Raw genomic sequence first — 19,448 nt, forward strand, 5'->3', positions numbered from 1 at the left:
TGGCTTTAGCGTATTCACAGTTTTGCATCAGTCACCTAATTCCAGAACATTTTCATCACCCCAGAAAGAATCTCCACGTCCGTTAGCCGTCACTCGTCATTCCTCTTTGTCCCAAACCCCTGGTAACAGCAGCTTTTCTATCTTTATGGATTCACCTTTTGGAGCCATTTTGTAGAATGGAATCTTTCTGTGCCTGGCTTTTTTCTCTCAGCATAATGTTTTCAAGGTTCGTCCGTGTCATTGCGTTACTTTTATGGCTGGATAATCATGGTATGGATGTACCACATTTCCATCCATCAGCCGGTGGACACGTGGGTTGTTGCCTCTGGGTGCTATTCTGAATCACACCGCTGTGAACACTCGTGTGCACATTCTTGTGTGGACACACGTTTTCAGTTCTCTTGGCTGTATACACCTTGGACTGCGATTGCTTAATCATATGGGAATTCTGCGTTTAACTTTTTGAGGAACTGCTTAAACTCTTTCCTGACTACATGTTCCCACCAGAAGTAAATAAGGCTTCCAGTTTCTCTCCATCCTTGCCAACACGTGTTCACGCCTGTGTGCTTATTGTAGCTGTCCTAGTAACCGTGATGCGGGATCTCATTGCTCTGTTTTGCATTTCGTGTGTTTATTTGTTTGCTATCCTCTTTGGAGAAATGTTTGTTCAGATCCTTTGCCCATTTTTTACTTGGCTATTTGTCTTTCTATGGTCGAATTGAAGAGTTCTTTATGTATTCTAGATACAAGTTGTCCTCATAGATCTACTATTCGCAAGTATTTTCTCTCATTCTTCGGGCTGGCTTTTCACTCACTCAGTCTTCATTGCTTAGTGACCTACATCCACTCCCTGTGTCACGATTTTTAAGATGCTCGTGTCAGTGCCCCTCTTCTTTCCGGGGATAATTTAATTCCTTGCCAGGCTGGTCTCCTTTCTCTTGGCTGCCATTCCAGGCCCACACCTGGTTTGTTTCCGTTCCCTAACGTCCCTTGCTCTTTCTCTGGTTTTCCGAATTGTACCCAGTCTCCCAAGACCACCTATGGTTGCTTCCCTTCACACCGATTCCTCCGTGCACCTTACTCAGATCATACAAGGTTTCCTTAATCACATAATTTGTGATATTTCATTGTATGCTGACTTTCTGTGTTCTTTAACAACATGAGCAGGTCTGAATGAGTTGCAAGATCCTTGGGGCAGGAACCTTGTCTTCCTTTTCTTTTTCATTTCTTTCATTCAGGACACAGATGAGATAGAATAAACCCACACTGAATACATGAATGTGCCCATTTTGTCATTAGTTTAAATGTTTATTTTCGAGAGAGAGAGAGAGAGAGATCGAGAATTCAAAGCAGGCTCTGTGGATGCGGGGCTCGAACTCAGTGAATCACAAGATCATGACCCGAGGCGAAGTTGGACGCTTAACTCTCTGAGCCACACAGGTGCCCCCCATTTTGTCATTTTTTTTTTTTACCTGAAATGTTACATATGAAAGAACCGTTTTTTTCACTTTAGTCAGAGTTCAAGAAAAATAGACCTGGGTTCTGCCCAAATGGAGCAAGTTGTTCGAAGCTACATTCTTTGCTCGGAATTGGAGCTGTAGGTGCAGGGAGCAGCTTCTCGGTTGTTCCCCAGCTTGGCGCCTTTTTACTATTAATGTCAGAAAGCCATAGAAAGAAGTCGTCATATCCAGAACGCTGACAGAGCAAAATCAGTGGGCCTTAGAGATTGCGTGCCTAGGGGGATGTATCTTCACAAATATTTCTATCAAATATTTTTATAAGGAAGCCCATACTGATATTTGGGGGTTTTTTTGTTTTTTGTTTTTTACAGCCAAAACAAACATCTTTTCAAGAAAATGTTCAGAGTCGTTTGGTACAGTTTTTATAGTATCGTTTCTCAGTAAAGAAATGACTCATCTATGGACTACTAAAATGAATGTAAATTTTAGATTATGAATTCAAGAGACTCTAGATGGAAAATTAATGATATTTATATCTCGTAACGAAAAGAAAAAGTAGTAATGGGGCTCCTGGGTGGCTCAGTCAGTTAAGCATCTGACTCTTGATTTCAGCGCAGGTCATGATCTCACGGTTCATGGGCTTGAGCCCCACGTTGGGCTCTGCGCTGACAGCTCAGAGCCTGCTTGGGATTCCCTCCCTCCCTCTCTCTCTGCCTCTCCTCTGCTCTCTCTTACTCTCTCTTAAAATAAACTTAGATCTTTAAAAAAAAAAAAAAGTAGTAATCCATGAAAACAGATTTTCCTTCCCTTCTTAGAAAAAGCTACATTTAGGGGCACCTGGGTGGCTCAGTCAGTCGAGTGTCCAACTCTTGATTTCAGCTCAGGTCACGATCTCGAGGTTTATGAGATCAAGCGTCACGTGGAGCTTTGTGCTGACAGCATGTGGAGCCTGCTTGGGATTCTCCCTCCCTCCCTCTCTGCCCTACCCCCCCCCCTTCAAAATAAATAAATAATCATTTTTTTTATAGACTACGTTTTTATTTTTATAGCCCTTACTAATTATGTATATAAATGCCTGTGGGATTTGTTTTTCCTTTTTTTGCCTATAGAATTTCCTATACTGGATTTAGTAGTTACTAGTCATCTAAATATGTTTATTTGTTCATCCATTAAAAACTTACTAAGCTCCTGCTGTGTGCCAGGAATCCACAGATAGAGATAATACTGTCCTGCCCTGGGGGAGCTCCTGGTCTCATGGAGAAGACAAACGAGTCAACAAAGAAGTCCTTAGCCTTTTTCTTTTTTATATAACGTAAGATAAATCTGCATTCCATATTATACCACTGGTTACAAATATACCATTTTTATGAACTAAGACATACTTCACGACAGCATCTTGATGTCAGTTTAAAATACAGTATTTGAAGACTGTTGTCGAAATAATTTTCGGTGCAAACTTAGTTAACATTGACTGTGTTTATAGTTGGGTATCTCTTAAATAAGCTTGCATTAACTTGAAGAAAATAAAAGACTGGGTTTTTTCCACAAGAGTGCTACATGCATATTCAGAGTGCAATTTAGAGTTAATTTTTACCCCTTTTTTCTCTTTTCCAGGATTATTATATTATGCAGGACATGGTTACGAAAACTTTGGGAACAGCTTTATGGTCCCTGTTGATGCTCCAAATCCATATAGGTCTGAAAACTGTCTCTGTGTACAAAATATACTGAAATTGATGCAAGAAAAGGAAACCGGACTCAACGTGTTCTTGTTGGACATGTGTAGGAAAAGGTAAGCTGTCTGTGTTAAATGAAGCTCATTGGATTGAGGTAAATATCAGCCTTAACAAGTAAATCTAAGGCAAACCTGGGAATTCTAAGAACCACCTAAGCTTGCGAATTTTTTTTTTTAACGTTAATTTTTTAGAGAGAGAGAGAGACAGAGCATGAGCTGGGGAGGGGCAGAGAGAGAGGGAGACACAGAATCAAAGCAGGCTCCAGGCTCCGAGCTGTCAGCACAGAGCCCGACGTGGGACTCGAACTCAGGAACCACAAGATCATGACCTGAGCCGACGTTGGAAGCTTAACCGGCTGAGCCACCCAGGCGCCCCAAACTTGTGAATTTGTAATTACAGATTGAAACTGACCAAGAAGGACACTAGAGGAAAATATATTTTCTCCATGTGTATTTAATGATTTTAACTTTTTTCTTATTTGCTATAGAACAAAAGTGAGGAACTAAAGGGCATGGGTATTTTTTCTTAATTTTTCTTAATGGTTATTTTTTTAAAAACTCTTTTTTTAATGTTTGTTTATTTTTTGAGAGAGAGACAGACAGAGTGTGAATGGGGGAGGGGCAGAGAGAGAGGGAGACGCAGAATCTGAAGCGGGCTCCAGGCTCTGAGCTGTCAGCCCAGGGCCCGCCCGGCTCGGGGCTCGAACTCATAAACCGTGAAATCATGACCTGAGCCGAAGTCAGACATTTAACTCTGAGCCACCCAGGCGCCCCAAGGGCATGGGTATTTATTCACACTCCAGAAGGTTCAGCTCTTCAGAATGCCTGTAGGTGTCTCCAGTCGTCTCTCAGTTATTCCTCCAGAAACTGACAGAAAGAACACCGGTGGTCAGGTGGGGCTTCTGTCAGTCCTGTTCTCGCAGATACAGAAAGTGTAGCCGAACCTCATGTTTGAAGCTTCAGATCCCAGTTGTTGGCCACTGTGTTACTAAGGAATAGAACCAGTGATTATTCCTCTCAGAAATAAGAGTTTGTGCTTGCTCAGCGTTTACCAATCAAGAACCAATGCCAGAGTTCAGATGTTGGTCCTGTTTAAAGCTAAGCAGAGAAAGGATGTGGCCATCTGCCCTCTCAGCAGCATAGGAGCCCTGGATTATTTTGGGTAAATATGTGGCTGATTCGATAAAGGAATTTTGAATCTATAATTTTAAATCATATGTGATACAATAGTGTTATATTTTCCATTATATTATTAAAGCTCTCCAAAATGCTGTTTAACTTTTTTCACATTTGTATCTGTCCTTCTCCCTCCTCCCTTTTACGTAGAAATGACTATGATGACACCATCCCGATCTTGGATGCACTAAAAGTCACTGCCAACATTGTGTTTGGATACGCCACGTAAGGAAATTTTATATTTATGTTCAAGATGCCTTCATTTTTCATGACTTCTTTTTGATTATAGATTAGAAGCCTAGACAGATCCATAGAAATGTAGGCATAAATTTTCCTCTTTAATATCCTCGATAAGAAGTTTTAAAGAATTGACTTTGGCACCTCCTATCCTGACATCTTCTTTTCACTAAGCACCAGAGCATTTAGTTCCTGCTTAAAGATTAACTGTTTAATTAAGATGTCATGCAGGAGGCTGAGAAGCAAATGAAGCTCATCCGTATTTATGCAAGCCCATGTGGCAAGTGTTTCCTTTCTTTTTGTTTTAATTTGTCTTTTTGCTGTTTTTTAAGGTGTCAAGGGGCAGAAGCTTTTGAAATCCAGCATTCTGGGTTGGCAAATGGAATTTTCATGAAATTTTTAAAAGATAGATTATTAGAAGACAAGAAAATTACTGTGTTACTGGATGAAGTTGCAGAAGGTAAAATAAATAAAGAGAAAGCTATTCAGGGTCCTCTGGTAATTATTTTCTTCCTACTATTACTGTGCAGGTTTGGAATTAATATTTATTTTATAAAAAACAAAACTTTAGGCAGTGTTCAGCAACACTCCATTTAACTCCCCCCCCCCCCCTTCCTCATTCTGTTGACTTGGCTTTATGCCCTCTGTGCAGCATGACTTGAGCCGCGGCGCTGATCGCAGGCAAGACTGTGGAATCGGTGAAGTTTCATTCTCCGAGTTGTGTGCCTCATTTCTGTGCCTCGTGCCTGGTGCTGCCCGACTGCTTGTTTGCAGAAACCTGGTCCAGAGAGCATCCTCTCCGAGGATTAGAGATACAGCCTTACAGAAATTTTGAGGCCTGGTGGAAAAGTCTGGGTTCATTTTTTTCTTGATGCACTTAATGGTTTTTAAATTCTGCTTTCGGGCGGTAGGTGGCTCAGTCAGTTAAGCATCTGACCTTGGCTCAGGTCACAATCTCGCAGTTCCGTGAGTTGGAGCCCCACATCGGGCTCTGTGCTGACAACTCAGAGCCTGGAGCCTGCTTCGGATTCTGTGTCTCCCTCTCTCCCTCCCTCCCTCCCTCCCTCTTTCCCTCTCTGTCTCTTACTCTCTCTGTCTCTCTCTCTCTCTCTCTCAGAAATAAAGAAAAAAAAGTTTTTAATAAAATAATAAAAGTCACACCAAAAAACAGTTCTTTTGCAAACCAGCCCATGAGAAATGGAGTTTCTTGGGTGTTCCAAAGATGGCAACTTGAGTATCAGATATGTGAAAGTTACCCTAAGAGCCATGAGTCGCCTCTATTTTCATGTTGTTATCAGTGCAGATCTTGTAGCTGGGTCACCTGACTTCACCATTTTCTCATGTAACAGACAGCCAGAGCTTTGGACCTCCTCCTGCCATCCTGCTTCAGCCAGAAAAGTCTGCTTTTATCTGCTTTATATATGAGGCTTCTATTTCAGAATAGATTCTTCTATTTAAGAATCTTAGTTTTGGGGCACCTGGGTGGTTAAGCGTCGCGCTTCAGCTCAGGTCACGATCTCGCGGTCCGTGGGTTCGAGTCCCGCGTTGGGCTCTGGGCTGGCGGCTCAGAGCCTGGAGCCTGCTTCGGATTCTGTGTCTCCCCCTCTCTCTGCCCCTCCCCCCCCCCAAAAAAAGCAAATAAACATTTAAAAAAATTTATTTTAAGAATCTTAGTTTTACCTCTTTTTTTCCAGGTAAGTAACTACTTTCCCAAGACCAGATACTATTAGTTTATAACTTTATTAATAATAATATATATAGATGTAGGAGAAATAATTTGTTCATATTAAATAATATATAGCTTTGTAAGTTTAAATTGAGATTTATCAATAATCGTAAGTCTTGGTCTAAAATAGGTTGGATGAAAACACATTGTGGCATAACTTTTTTGTTAAGTTCAAAACCTAAAACATTGGCATATGCTACTTACCAATGCCTGTGTTTGAGTGAAAATTAAAATATGCATGGTAGGGGCTCCTGGGTGGCTCAGTCAGTGAAGTGTCTGACTTGATTTGGGCTCAGATCATGATCTCATGGTTCTTGGGATCGAGCCCCGTGTCGGGTGTGGAGCCTGCTTGGAATTCATTCTCTCTCTCTCTCTCTCTCTCTCTCTAAATAAAGATATCTGAGGTGTAGATGGCACGGGACCTTAACTTTCTCGTAGATAAATAGTCATTTGTTTACTAACTGCGTGTATTTCCCAACGGAGTGCAGACATAAAATGAGGACTACTCTTTCAGTAAACAAATATACTTTCAGTTCTTTGTGAATTTTAAGGTTTAAAGTATTAGGGATTTGGTAATAGAATTATAGAAGATAAAAGTTAAAAGGGCCTTTAGAAGTGGGCTGCTCCAACATTTAAAAAAAATGTTTGAGGGGGGCGCCTGGGTGGCTCATTCGGTTAAGTGTCTGACTTCGGCTCCGGTCGTGATCTCACGGTTCGTGGGTTTGAGCCCCACGTCCAGCTCTATGCTGACAGCTCAGAGCCTGGACCCCACTTCGGATTCTGTGTCTCCCTCTCGCTCTCTGCCCTTCCCCCACTCATGTTCTCTTTCTGTCTCCCTCTCGCTCTCGCTCTCTCTCTCACATCTGTTTGCTCATTACTTTGACCCGTTCCTGGCACATAGTAGGTTCAGTAAATACTTGTTGAGTGCATAAGTGATAGATACTAAGAGTATAACCTGATTTTCAGGGGAGTTCTTGGCCTAAGTATTTAAAACATAATGAAAAGATTGTGGTCTTAATACTTATTTCTTATCTTTTAGACATGGGTAAGTGTCACCTTACCAAAGGCAAACAGGCTCTGGAGATTCGGAGCAGCTTGTCTGAAAAGAGAGCACTTACTGACCCAATACAGGGAACAGCATATTCTGCGGAATCTCTGGTGCGGAATCTGCAGTGGGCCAAGGCACACGGTACGGTGATGGCTGCTTTTTGTGACGTTGTTCTATAATGTGCTTGTATTAAATCATGAAGGAGGTTTTTTCCTCCTGGATAAATCGTTTTCTTCTCAACTTTGTAGTGAAAACATTTTAGCGTGGTGGGCAAACCCAAGACTAAACAATCTACCTGATATACAGTCCCTTAGACTTGATCATATTCTGAGCTGCTGGAAGTGTACTGTTTGAAAAATCAGACAGGCCTGGGTTCTGATTCTGTCTCTGCCCCTTGGTAAGCATGTTGTCTATCAATGGGGACAAGAAAAAACACTTGCTACGGTTGCTGATGTTGAAGGAGGTCGCACGTGTAAAGAGACAAGCATGCTAGTCAGCAAATACTATGTGCTCATAAATATTACTGGGCATTCGCTCTCTCTCTGACTCTTGAAGCAGCGAGTTGGTGAGCAGGAGAAAAGAGGGAGTGGAAATCCTGTCTACAACATAATGAATTACTACTGGTAATTCTGTGTGTTTAGTGAAAAAGTAAGTTTAAATCATTGACAGATGAAGATTTTGGATTTGCTACGAGTCTTTTCCTCTAAAAAAGACCTAGGAGCATCTGGATGACTCAGTCGGTCAAGTGTCCGACTTCAGCTCGGGTCATGATCTCACAGTTTGTGAGTTCAAGCCCTGCATCCGGCCTTCTGCTGTCAGCACGGAGCCTACTTGGGATCCTCTGTCCCCCTCCCCTCTCTACTCACACTTGCTCGCTTTCTCAAAAAAATAAATAAACAAACATTAAAAAGTAATAATAAAGATTAAAAACTCTAAACAACAATAGCAGAATCACGGTGGTAAAGATCAACAGTGAAAAGAGAAAAAACAAAACAAAACGAAAAACCCTTTTATAAAATGAAACTAAGGAAGTATCTCTTTACTTGGTGGATGAGATGCTGCCCAATTCATAAATCGCCTAATGAGGCCAATTAGATTTTCAAATTAAAAAAAAAAAAGTTTAGAAGTGTCTGGTCCAGTATTTTCCTGTTTGCTCATTACCTGTACCACACCTGGCACATAGTAGGTGTTCAGTAAAATAGTTATTGAGTGAGTCTGTGTTACTGAGACTATAACCTGATTTGCAGGAAGTTTTTGGCCCAAATATTTTAAGACATCATGAAAAGATTATGGTCTTAAAATAATACTTCTTATCTTTTACACATGGATATATGTCATCTTACCAAAGGCAAACAGGCTCTAGAGGGTCAGAGTAGCTTGTGTGAAAAAAGAGCACTGTTTTGGGTAACAGGTTTGGTATTTTTTATGTGAAAGAGTTCATGCAAGGGGCGCCTGGGTGGCTCAGTCGGTTAGGTGTCCGACTCCAGCTCAGGTCATGATCTCACGGTTCATGAGTTCGAGTCCCGCATCGGGCTCCATGCTGACAGCTCAGAGCCTGGAGCCTGCTTCGGATTCTGTGTCTCCCCCTCTCTCTCTGCCCCTCCCCTGCTTGCACTCTGTCTCTCTGTCTCTCTCTCTCTCTCAAAAATAAAACATTTAAAAATAATTTAAAAAGTTCTTACAAAATGGTAAAAGGAAAAACATTAAGACTCCCTTAATCACTCACCGAAGGATGCAAATTCAACAATATACACCGTTGTGAATATATTAATAATTAAGAAACAAATATAAAAATGGTGAACTTAAGTAGTAATGAGAGAAAACAAAATTAAAACTATGATAGTGTAGTTTTTCCTTTTTAATCTCATCAACTGGGTAAACATTTTGAAAATTAATGTTCATTTTGGAAATTGTATGGTCAAATCTATTTATAGTCTACGTGAGTGGAGAATGTCACATGTGTGAGGAACCGTCCAGCAGCTGTCTCTAAAGCATTAAGTACATGTATATAAAAAATATTAACTATGGTAGAAAAACAATAAAATCCAGAAATACTATAGATATTCAAGAATAGTGGAGTTGTTCAAAGTAGCAAACTATTCAGCAACATTATGCTTATTGAAAACTATTTTCATGAAGATTGAGGCAGCAGTGAAAATTTACAAGTTGTATGGATACTTTTGGTTACCACTGTCAAAATTATATATGCAGAGGGACAAGAACTGTCAGGAAATAGTAAATGCAAGGCTTTTATTTGCCTGACCAACCAGCAGAATATGGGGCTTTTTTTCCTCTTTCTGTAAGTGTATGCATGTGTGTTTATGTGTCTTTGAACAATGTGTTAGTTACAGAACCTTTCTGAGTGAAAACAAAAGCCCTGTTTTGCCCTTAAAGAATATTTATCTGTCGCTCATCATCAGAAAACTTACCGAGCACTCCTCAAATGATTATTTACAAGTTGTTCTTTTTGTTCTTTTTCAGAACTCCCAGAAAGTATGTGCCTTAAATTTCAGTGCGGCGTCCAGATTCAGTTAGGGTTTGCCGCAGAGTTCTCCAACGTCATGATAATCTACACAAGCATAGTCCACAAGCCGCCCGACGTAGTGATGTGCGATGCCTATGTCACAGATTTTCCTCTCGTAAGTCCCCCCTTTCTTCTTTGGTTCGAAATATACCGATTACAGCCTCACCTACTAATAACTAAACATTTGGAAACTTCATGGTAAAGTTAAAGGAAATATAAATACCTATATATCCCATTTATGTAAATACTTATTTGTATTTTAGTGACAGTAGTCATAAATATTTAAAAACTAATCACCAAAAATATCCTAAATGTCAAATTTCACCCAGGAAAGAAGCCTTTAATTTCCCTTACCCTAAGTAGAATATCAAATATGAAGGAATAAAATTTGTTATTCTTATGTCAAAAATAATTTCCTTTTAAAAACTACTGTTGTTAATTAAAGTCTTATGGTAGTATATTGGAAGCACAGAAATTTGTTTTTCCATAAATTAAGATACAGTATGTATTTTGTGTCAGCCTAAAGAAGCCAATAAATAGTATCCCTCTTTCCTACACGAGTTTAGTAAATTGAGAAGTAAGCAAGGTGCAAGACAAATCCAGAGCATCACCTTTGGTATTGGTAAAAGCTTCAAGGAGGACATTGCTTAGTGTGAGAGCAGATGTTCCAGCACTGAAGCCCAGAATTAGATAGGTCTCTCTACCAGCCCCGGCAGCTTTCTGGGCATTGGTCAGGGCAGAACCTGAGGCCTTCTCCCTGGAGTTCCAGAACAGATCTCCCGCCCTCGGCCAGGAGTTGTCTCTTAGAGAAGAAAAGGGAAGGGCTGTCTGTGTCTTGTCCGTTTATTGTTTCTAGATAACCCCCTGCACCTGCCCAAAAGTGATGAATAGAAGGACGAGAATCCAGGAGTCACACACTAATGGGGCTTGGATGTGAAAGGAAGCTTGGAGTGGGTGAAGAAGTGTCTCTGGGGATAGTTTGGAAGTAATTGTCCTTGCACAGCTAACCTTTTAAGCATATGTGTGCAGAATTTAGAATTCCTATTGTACTCTAGAGTGTTGTCCTTGTTGTTTGTTTAGTCCTGGATGAGAGTTTACCTACTCAGCCAAAATTCGTAAGAGAGAAATACCTGTTCAGATATTTTATTGTCATGGACAGTGTTGTGAGTCTCCCTGATTTCATTAATAACGCCTGCTACTTTTCACAGGACTTAGACATTGATCCAAAAGCTGCAAACAAAGGGACGCCTGAGGAAACTGGCAGCTATTTGGTATCAAAGGATCTCCCCAAGCAGTGCCTCTATACTCGGCTCAGTTCACTGCAAAAATTAAAGGTTATTACTTTTCCTGTTTGTAACTGCTAATCTTACGAAAGTGAAAACTCATTTTGGCGTGTGACAGTTGTATCGCTTTATAGACTGCTGCTTCATTGAGTGTTAAATTGAAGTAGAGATACGTGATACACAGTCTTATCAGTGACCCCCCTTCCGCGTGGTGTTCTGTGCCTGCTAATGGCCTGAAGATGTTCACGTGAGAGTGTATGTGATGGAAAAGAGGGGTGCCTGGGTCTCAGTTGGTTAAGCCTCCAACTCTTGATTTTGGCTCGGGTCGTGATCTCACAGTTTGTGAGATCTGTTCAAGTCCCTGTGCTGACAGCATGGAACCTGCTTGGGATTCTTCCTCTCTCTTTGTCTGTCTGTCTGTCTGTCTGTCTCTCTGTCTCTCTCTCTGCCCCTCTTCTGCATGTGTGTGCTCTCTCTCTCTCTCAAATAAACATTTAAAGCAAAAAAGTTAACATTTAAACATTTAAAACAAAAAACAGAGCATAGTCTGCTTTTAAATACCTTTGCATCTTTGAATAATCATTTTCTAGTTGGAACAACAGATACAAACTATCGTCACCCTGTTCATAGCTAATCTTCTTCAGTCTCCTTTGTCTGTGAAATAAGCCTGTGATCTGATGCAGTTATACTTTTCCACCTGTGACCATGGATTATTATTTCATAATACTTTTTAAAACAGCTAAACTTTTGGCCTGGATGTAAAGTCAGGTTTTCTCCTTAAAGGACCATTCTCCCATCTCCACCAGTTGGGTAAGTTTCCCAAGCCCCACTGCTTGGAAAACACCTTTAAACTATTCCTCCAGAATACAGTACAAGGTCTCTGTGATTCTGACTACCGTCAGTAGTAAGTACTAGAATTCTACCAATTCAAAGTATCGAATGAAGGAAAGGGAACATGATTATAGCCGGCGTTGCTTAATATAGGGAAGGTGTAAACGGGCCTTGAGGATTGGAAGCTGGGAAAGGGGAGTGACAGTGGATTTTGTTGTGTGGTCCTGTGCGTATTTGTAGATGTCAGTGATACTCTGAGACTGATGGGCTCTCACAGTTGATAAAAATAACTTTATTCCTGTTCCTTTTCAGGAACATCTAATCTTCACAGTGTGTGTGTCGTATCAGTACTCAGGACTGGAAGATACTGTAGAGGAGAAACAGGAAGTGAACGTTGGGAAACCCCTCATTGCTAAACTGGACATTCACCGGGGTTTGGGAAGGAAGACTAGCTTCCAGACGTGTGTCATGTGTAACGGCCCTTACCAGAGCCCTGCGTCCACCTCGACGGGGGCTGGACAGTATCACTCGTCTCAAGACTCCTTCCACGCTCTTTACCATTCGCATCTTGGTAACTCAAGCAGCGTTTTGCCATCAGATAGTTGTCATTGCAGCCGGACCGCGGATGCATTTATCTCAAGTCCCCATTCCCACCGCGACTCGTGTCGCTTTGGGAGAAGTAATGTGCCAGTAGAGACAACGGATGAGATGCCGTTCAGTCTCTCTGACGGGCTCCGAATTTCAGACAAGTGACCTCCTTGTGTTTGAAAGCTGCCATAATGACTACACGCCTCCTGTGCTACGGGACCGACAGGAAGTGAGGTGTGACGGAAAAACAAATACATTTTTGTAGAGAGAGAGGATTAATAGTGGCTATTTCATGGCAAACCCAGGACCTTGAGATGTTGGAATTATATTATTTAGCCACAGACTTCCTCTTCCTCCTCTTGTAAGATTTGGTGAATTGGTTGGCTTGTTCCGTAAGAATGCAGTGTGGATGTGCTTAGAACAAAAGTATTTTCATTTCGAGCACTCGGAAGTGACAACAGTGGGAATGACATTGTTGAAGAAGTCCTTGTATTTTTAGAATGAGGGAAAAAAACCTTGGCGATCATCAGGCTTAACCTCGTTTTATCGGTGGGAGAAACAGATTGTGGCATCTTGTTGAAGTGAGAGCTGACACCAGAACTGAGATCTCCAGATTTCTATTCCAGTGTTTATTCCACTACATACTGCCTTCCTGACAGGTTCTGAGACAGGTATTATTTTTGTAGATAGATTTAAAGATAATATGTAAATATGCATGTGTGTATATAACCTAGTAATGTGCAAACTTTAATTTGTGATTATATGACTTTACTACAGATGTCTGTTAACAGGTTTGTATCTAAATCTTCTGTAAATAGGCTGAAAGTTCTTGTTCCTAAGGTCGTGAAAGCACGAGAGGTGATGAAATGTTTGTCTCTGTTAGAGCAAGACAGCAGGACAGTTCTGCCACTGGAGAATCCTGGCCAGCTGCTTATCTGAATCCTACAGACACTGGATATGTCTTCCTCGATAACATTAATTTTCTTAGTGAATTGCACTGGCCTTGAGAGATCATCTTACCACTGTTGGTTCTACTGAAAGCAAGTGAGAAAGACAACTGCCGATAACAAAGATACTGAATTAGTAACTTTAAAACGTGCCACAAAGAAAATACCAAGCCCAGATGGCTTCACTGCTGTATTCTACCAAACATTTAAAGAATTAGCACCAATCCTTTGCAGATTCTCCCCAAAAAATGGAAGCGAGAACACTTCCCAAGTCACCTTATGAGGCCAGTATTCCCCTGATACAAAACCGGTGAAGACATCACAAGAAAACTACAGATCAGTATCTGTTCTGAATATAGACTCAAAAGTCATCAACAAAATACTAGCAAAGTGAATCTAGCAACATATAAAAAGGATTTTACACCATGACTAAGTAAGATTTATCCCAGGAATACAAGGTTGGCTTAACATCCAAAATTCAATGTCATATGCAGATGCTTCTCGTTAGTCACAGCCTTCACCTTATTCACATTATTTCCATTCCATAAAGTCACTGTGGATACTGAATTAGTGAGTACAGAGCCATTGCTCCTAGGGAAAGTGTGTGTGTGTGTGTGTATACATACCTCAAATAGATTACAATCTTAAATCCTGAAGACAATTTATCCTGGTATATACTGTTTTATTTTCAAAAGAGAAAACGAAGTTTAGAAATATTAAGTGACTTGCCTGAAGCCACCCCGCTAATAATTGCCAGAGTTGGGATTCATACTAGCCCCAGAACCAGAACTTTTTTGCACTGCACTGTGCTCCCCCTGCCCCCTCATCTTCTGGTCACGTCTGGGGGGACCTGGAACAGGAAGGCAAAGCATTGCCTTGTTCAGCTCCACGGAGAACACGCACATCAGGAAGCTCTAAATTTCGTGTGTCTGCAGATGCCTGTGAATGATCATAGAAGTGCTAACAGTTTTGAGGTGGGGATTACAAACAAGTTTAGATATAAATTGGTAAATTCATAAATATAGAATCGAAAATAATGAGGATCAATGCTACCATGTTCGTAAAGGACTAAATTACCGCATTGACTTAATTGTCTTCATAGTTGCAGGAAGAGCTTTGAAAAACTCGGCACCCTTTCATGATAAAAATAGTCAACAAACTAGGAATAAAAGGGAAACTTCTCAACATGATACAAAGAACATCTACAAAAACCCCACACCTAACATCATTAATGACAACAGACTAAATGCTGAATGTTCTCTCCCCCAAATCAGGACCAAGACAAGGATGTTTTTTCTCACCCCCTTCTATTCAACATTGTACTTGAGTTTCTAGCCAGGGAAATTAGTCAAGAAAAAGAAATAAAAGTCAACCATATTGGAAAAGAAGTAAAACTATGTATTCACAGATTATATAAACTTGTTTTGTAGAAAATTCTAAGAAATTCATTTAAAAACTAAATGAGCTCGATAAAAATTTAAAAATTAAAAAAAATACACAACTTATGCTCAATAAAAAAAAACATCATTGTAAGAAAATAAAATAAAAACTACATGAGCTCACCAGACCACAGGATAGATACAAGATCAATATACAAAGATCAGTTTTGTTTCCATATCAGCAGTGAATGTTCTGAAATTGAGATTTTTTTTAATTCTATTTACAATAGCATCAAGGTGAACAAAAACTACACAACACTGTTGAAATTAAAGAAGACCTAAATAAATGGAAATTCATTTTTGTTCATGGATTGGAAGACTTTACATTGTTAAGATAAAAATGCTCCCAGAATGCTCCAGAGTCCGTGCAATTCCCATTAAAACCCCTGCTGACTTATTTGCAGAAACTGACAAACTGATAAAATTCATATGGAAAATTACAAAAGCCAAAACAATCTTGAAGAAGAGCAAGGTTGGAAGACTGACACTTAACCAATTTCAAAACTTACTACAAAGCTACAGTAACCAAGGCAATGTGGTACTGGCATAAGGATAAACATGGGTTTCGGGAACATAAAATATAACTGAGGATCCAGAAATCAACAACGTTGATGAACAGTTGATTTTTCACAAGTGTGCCAATAGCATTCAATAAGGAAGAGTAATCTTTTCAACAAAAAGTCCCAGGACAACTGTATCACAAAGCGCTAAAGGACCATCATCTTACACAAATTTCAGCCCCAGATGGATCGTATACCTAAATCTAAATGGATCATATACCTAAACTATAAAATTGACAAGAAAACATACCAGTAAATCTTCCATTTCTTATACACAGCACCAAATGCACAAGCAACAAGGGGAAAAAATCGGGACTTCCTCAAAATGAACTTCAATGTTTTAAGGGACACCATCAAGTGAAAAAACCCACAGAATGGCAGCAAATTTTTGAAATTATGTGTGATAAGGTACTTATATCCAGAATACATAAAGGACTTTTGTAATAATAATGTACTAGTGCTTAATTATGGTTACTGTAGAGCAGAAACCAATGAGTTGCCCAATGGGCTTTCTGTGATGATGGAAGCGGTCTATGTATAAGCTCCTGACATCATAGCTTCTCGGCCCGTGTGGTAATTGAGCAAATGAAATACAGCTGGGGGCTCCTGTATTCAGCTGTGCAGGTGTTCTGTATATTTGAATTTTTGAAAGCATGTATTTATACTTTTAAAACATTTTTTAAAGTAACAGAGCTGTGTAGTTTTTGTCTTTTCTATCGGCCATACTTTTATTTTCCTTGACCTCTTATATGCCAGTCGCTCTGTAACCTTAGCACCTATGCTAAGTATTACTACATACTAGTATGTAGTAATACATACTACTATACATCAGTAGCATTTAGGAAGGGTAACCCATTGATGCCATTGCAACGTGAGCGAGAGATTAGGAAGGCAAGGCTCACCTAAATCCAAAGCTAATATTTGATTCTGGGGAAGGGGAGATTTTCTGGAAAGTAACTTAAAAATTACAAAGTAGCAATTATAAGTTACATGTTAAAAAAAATTTTTTTAATGTTTATTTTTTGAGAGAGAGAGGGAGCACGAACGGGGAAGGGGCAGAGAGAGAGGGAGACACAGTATCCCAAGCAGGCTCCAGGCTCTGAGTTGTCAGCACAGAGCCAGATGTGGGACTCGAACCCACAAACCGCAAGATCATGACCTGAGTCGAAGTCGGCCACTTAACCGACTGATCCACCCAGGCGCCCCTAAGTTACATATGTCTTCTAGTAAAAAAAAACAAAAAAACAAAAAAAACACCTGGATCATGGAATATAAAACATTAAAGTATTATTCATCTAAAGGTGAACAGACCAAATAGGCAGAGCCTCGAGAAAGAAAATCTTCAAAGCATACTGACAGAGAAAAGGGAATAGACCTTTCCTTTTCCCCCACTGTTGCTACTTTGCAGACCTCTTATTTGCACACAAAGCAACGATGAGGTGGTCTCTTCAGTTGTCACAATTGTTGAGGACTTGTCAGACTCCGGAGATTCGATCATGTAGCCACAGCTGAGATAATTGATAGATTGACACATACATAGATCGGCACAAGTTTATTATCAGAAGGAGATCTGATTTTTTATACTTTCATTTTTGTATTTTTTAGAGTGAGAGAGAGAGCACAAGCAGAGGAGAGGGGCAGAGGGAGAGAGACTCTTAAGCAGTCCCCACACCAAGCACAGAGCCCCACGCAAGGCTCATGACCTGAGTCAAAATCAAGGGTCAGACGTTCAACTGACTGAGCCACCCAGGTGCTCCAAGATCTGATTTTTTTTAAACAAAATGCCTAATAAATTTTAAATTGTTTCCTGTTACTTGAATGCTCACCTACTAATAGAGTATATATCATCGCTGCTTTTAACTGTTAACTGATGCCAAACACGCAAAACTTACAAATTACTCTTGTGCAATTTCAAACTGTTTTTCTGTTTTGACATTGTGAGCTTGATCCAGGCCTGACCAAAATCTGTATATTTTTAGTATTTTCCCTTAGCTCCTATGACCTATGTCTTATACTGATAAAATATTAATTAGCAAAGAAAAATATACCCAGAATATGAGACTGTTTGTATAAATGCATTTAATTTTTTTGCAATTTGACAGCGTTAAAAAATATTTTCGCATCACTGACACCAAGTCACTTTATAAAGGAGAAGGAGTCCGCTCATTTCACCACCCAATAGTAGTTTGGTTTGAAGTGCGCCCTTGCAGCTTGTCTGTGCTTTTGTTTCCTTGCAGCTTGTCTGTGCTTTTGTGTATGGGGACAAGGATATAACATGCGAGGGCTTCTAATACTTTCCAGGGCTGGCGGTAGTGAGACAAGGGTCATCATTCTTCAAATCTGGCTTTCCCAAAACCATACCGGTCAGTATGCTCACGGTTCGGCGTGTGTTATTTGTTTTCAGGATGCTTCCTACACAGCACTCTAATATTGGCAATGTAGTATTACCTTCTAAAATAAGTTGCAATGGGGGCGGCTGACTGGTTCAGTTGATAGACCATGCGATTCTTGATCTTGGGGTCGTGAGCTCAAGCCTCACTTTGGGTGTAGAGCTTACCTTTTAAAAAACTAAAAGTTAAAACATTTTTAAAAATAAGTTGCAACTGGGGCTCCTGGGTGGCTCATTTGGTTAAGCGTACAACTCTTGGTTCCGACTCAGGTCATGATCTCATGGTTCACGTTTCAAGCCCCGCATCGGACTCCGTGCTGACAGTGTGGAGCCTGCCTAGAATTCTATCTTTCCCACTCTCTCTGCCCCTCCCCTGCTCACTTTCTCTGTCTCTCAAAAAAACAAAAAAAACAAAAAACAAAAACAAAACTGAATTTTGTTCACTCCAAAATCACCTTTCAAAAAAGCATGGAAATTGAACATCACCAGTTATTTAGAATAAAGTACAGTGTGTCTGCACCTGAAAACAGTTGATTAGCAGTGTTTCTCTGCTAGCATTATTTGTCTTTGCTTACCTGGATTTTTCAGTTTTTATAAAAGAACAGATATTATATAATTTTCAAATATAGACATACACATTGACTAAATATGCTAAGACTCAATAAATTTGTATTTAGAACACAATTTTCATAAATGCTATCAAGTTTAAAAATGCACAGGACTTCATGCATTTTTTAAAAGAGATTTTTTTTTTTTACGTTTATGTATTTTGAGAGAGCAAGCCGGGGCAGGGGTGGGGGTGTGTAGAGCGAGAGAATCCCAAGCAGGCTCTGCACTGTCAGTGTGGAGCCTGATGCGGGGCTCAAACTCACAAACCGTGAGATCATGACCTTGGCTGAAACCAAGAGTCAGATGCTTAACCAGTTGAGCCACCCAGGTGCCCCGTGTGTTTTTTAATGTCATGAGTGATGCATACATAGGTACTTTTTATTCTACCTGTTATAAAATAGCTAAGCCTAGGGGTGCCTGGGTGGCTCGGTTAAGCAGCCGACTTCGGCTCAGGTCATGATCTCGCGGTCTGTGAGTTCGAGCCCTGCGTCGGGCTCTGTGCTGACAGCTCAGAGCCTGGAGCCTGTTTCAGATTCTGTGTCTCCTTCTCTCTGACTCTCCCCCGTTCATGCTCTGTCTCTCTCTGTGTCAAAAATAAATAAATGTTAAAAAAAAAATGTTTTAAAAAATAGCTAAGCCTAAAGTAATTACCACAAATCTAAAGTAATTCCCAATTCTTGCATCATGTTGGAGATTTGTTGAACAGCATTTTTAATTTTTTAATGTTTATTTTTTAATTTTTATTTTATTTTTTTAATTTACATCCAAGTTAGCATATAGTGCAACAATGATCAGGAGTAGATTCCTTAATGCCCCTTACCCATTTAGCCCATCCCCCCTCCCACAACCCCTCCAGTAACCCCTCTGTTTGTTCTCCATATTTAAGAGTTTTTGTC

General features: G+C 40.2%; 1 protein-coding gene across 2 annotated transcripts in view; it reads left to right on the forward strand.

The window, feature by feature from the left end:
- Positions 1 to 15,103, forward strand: part of MALT1 (MALT1 paracaspase) — a 62,801-nt gene extending 47,698 nt beyond the window's left edge. For both annotated transcript variants that reach the window (XM_027069068.2, XM_027069069.2), the window contains 7 exons: positions 3,075 to 3,252; positions 4,522 to 4,596; positions 4,941 to 5,068; positions 7,374 to 7,523; positions 9,864 to 10,021; positions 11,115 to 11,240; positions 12,333 to 15,103. In XM_027069068.2, the coding sequence (XP_026924869.1) occupies positions 3,075 to 3,252; positions 4,522 to 4,596; positions 4,941 to 5,068; positions 7,374 to 7,523; positions 9,864 to 10,021; positions 11,115 to 11,240; positions 12,333 to 12,773 (1,256 nt within the window). In that variant the 3' untranslated portion in view covers positions 12,774 to 15,103. The remainder of the gene's footprint in view (positions 1 to 3,074; positions 3,253 to 4,521; positions 4,597 to 4,940; positions 5,069 to 7,373; positions 7,524 to 9,863; positions 10,022 to 11,114; positions 11,241 to 12,332) is intronic.
- Positions 15,104 to 19,448: the final 4,345 nt, after the last annotated feature.

Source organism: Acinonyx jubatus, chromosome D3, assembly GCF_027475565.1.
Source record: "Acinonyx jubatus isolate Ajub_Pintada_27869175 chromosome D3, VMU_Ajub_asm_v1.0, whole genome shotgun sequence".
Classification (NCBI taxonomy): domain Eukaryota; kingdom Metazoa; phylum Chordata; class Mammalia; order Carnivora; family Felidae; genus Acinonyx; species Acinonyx jubatus.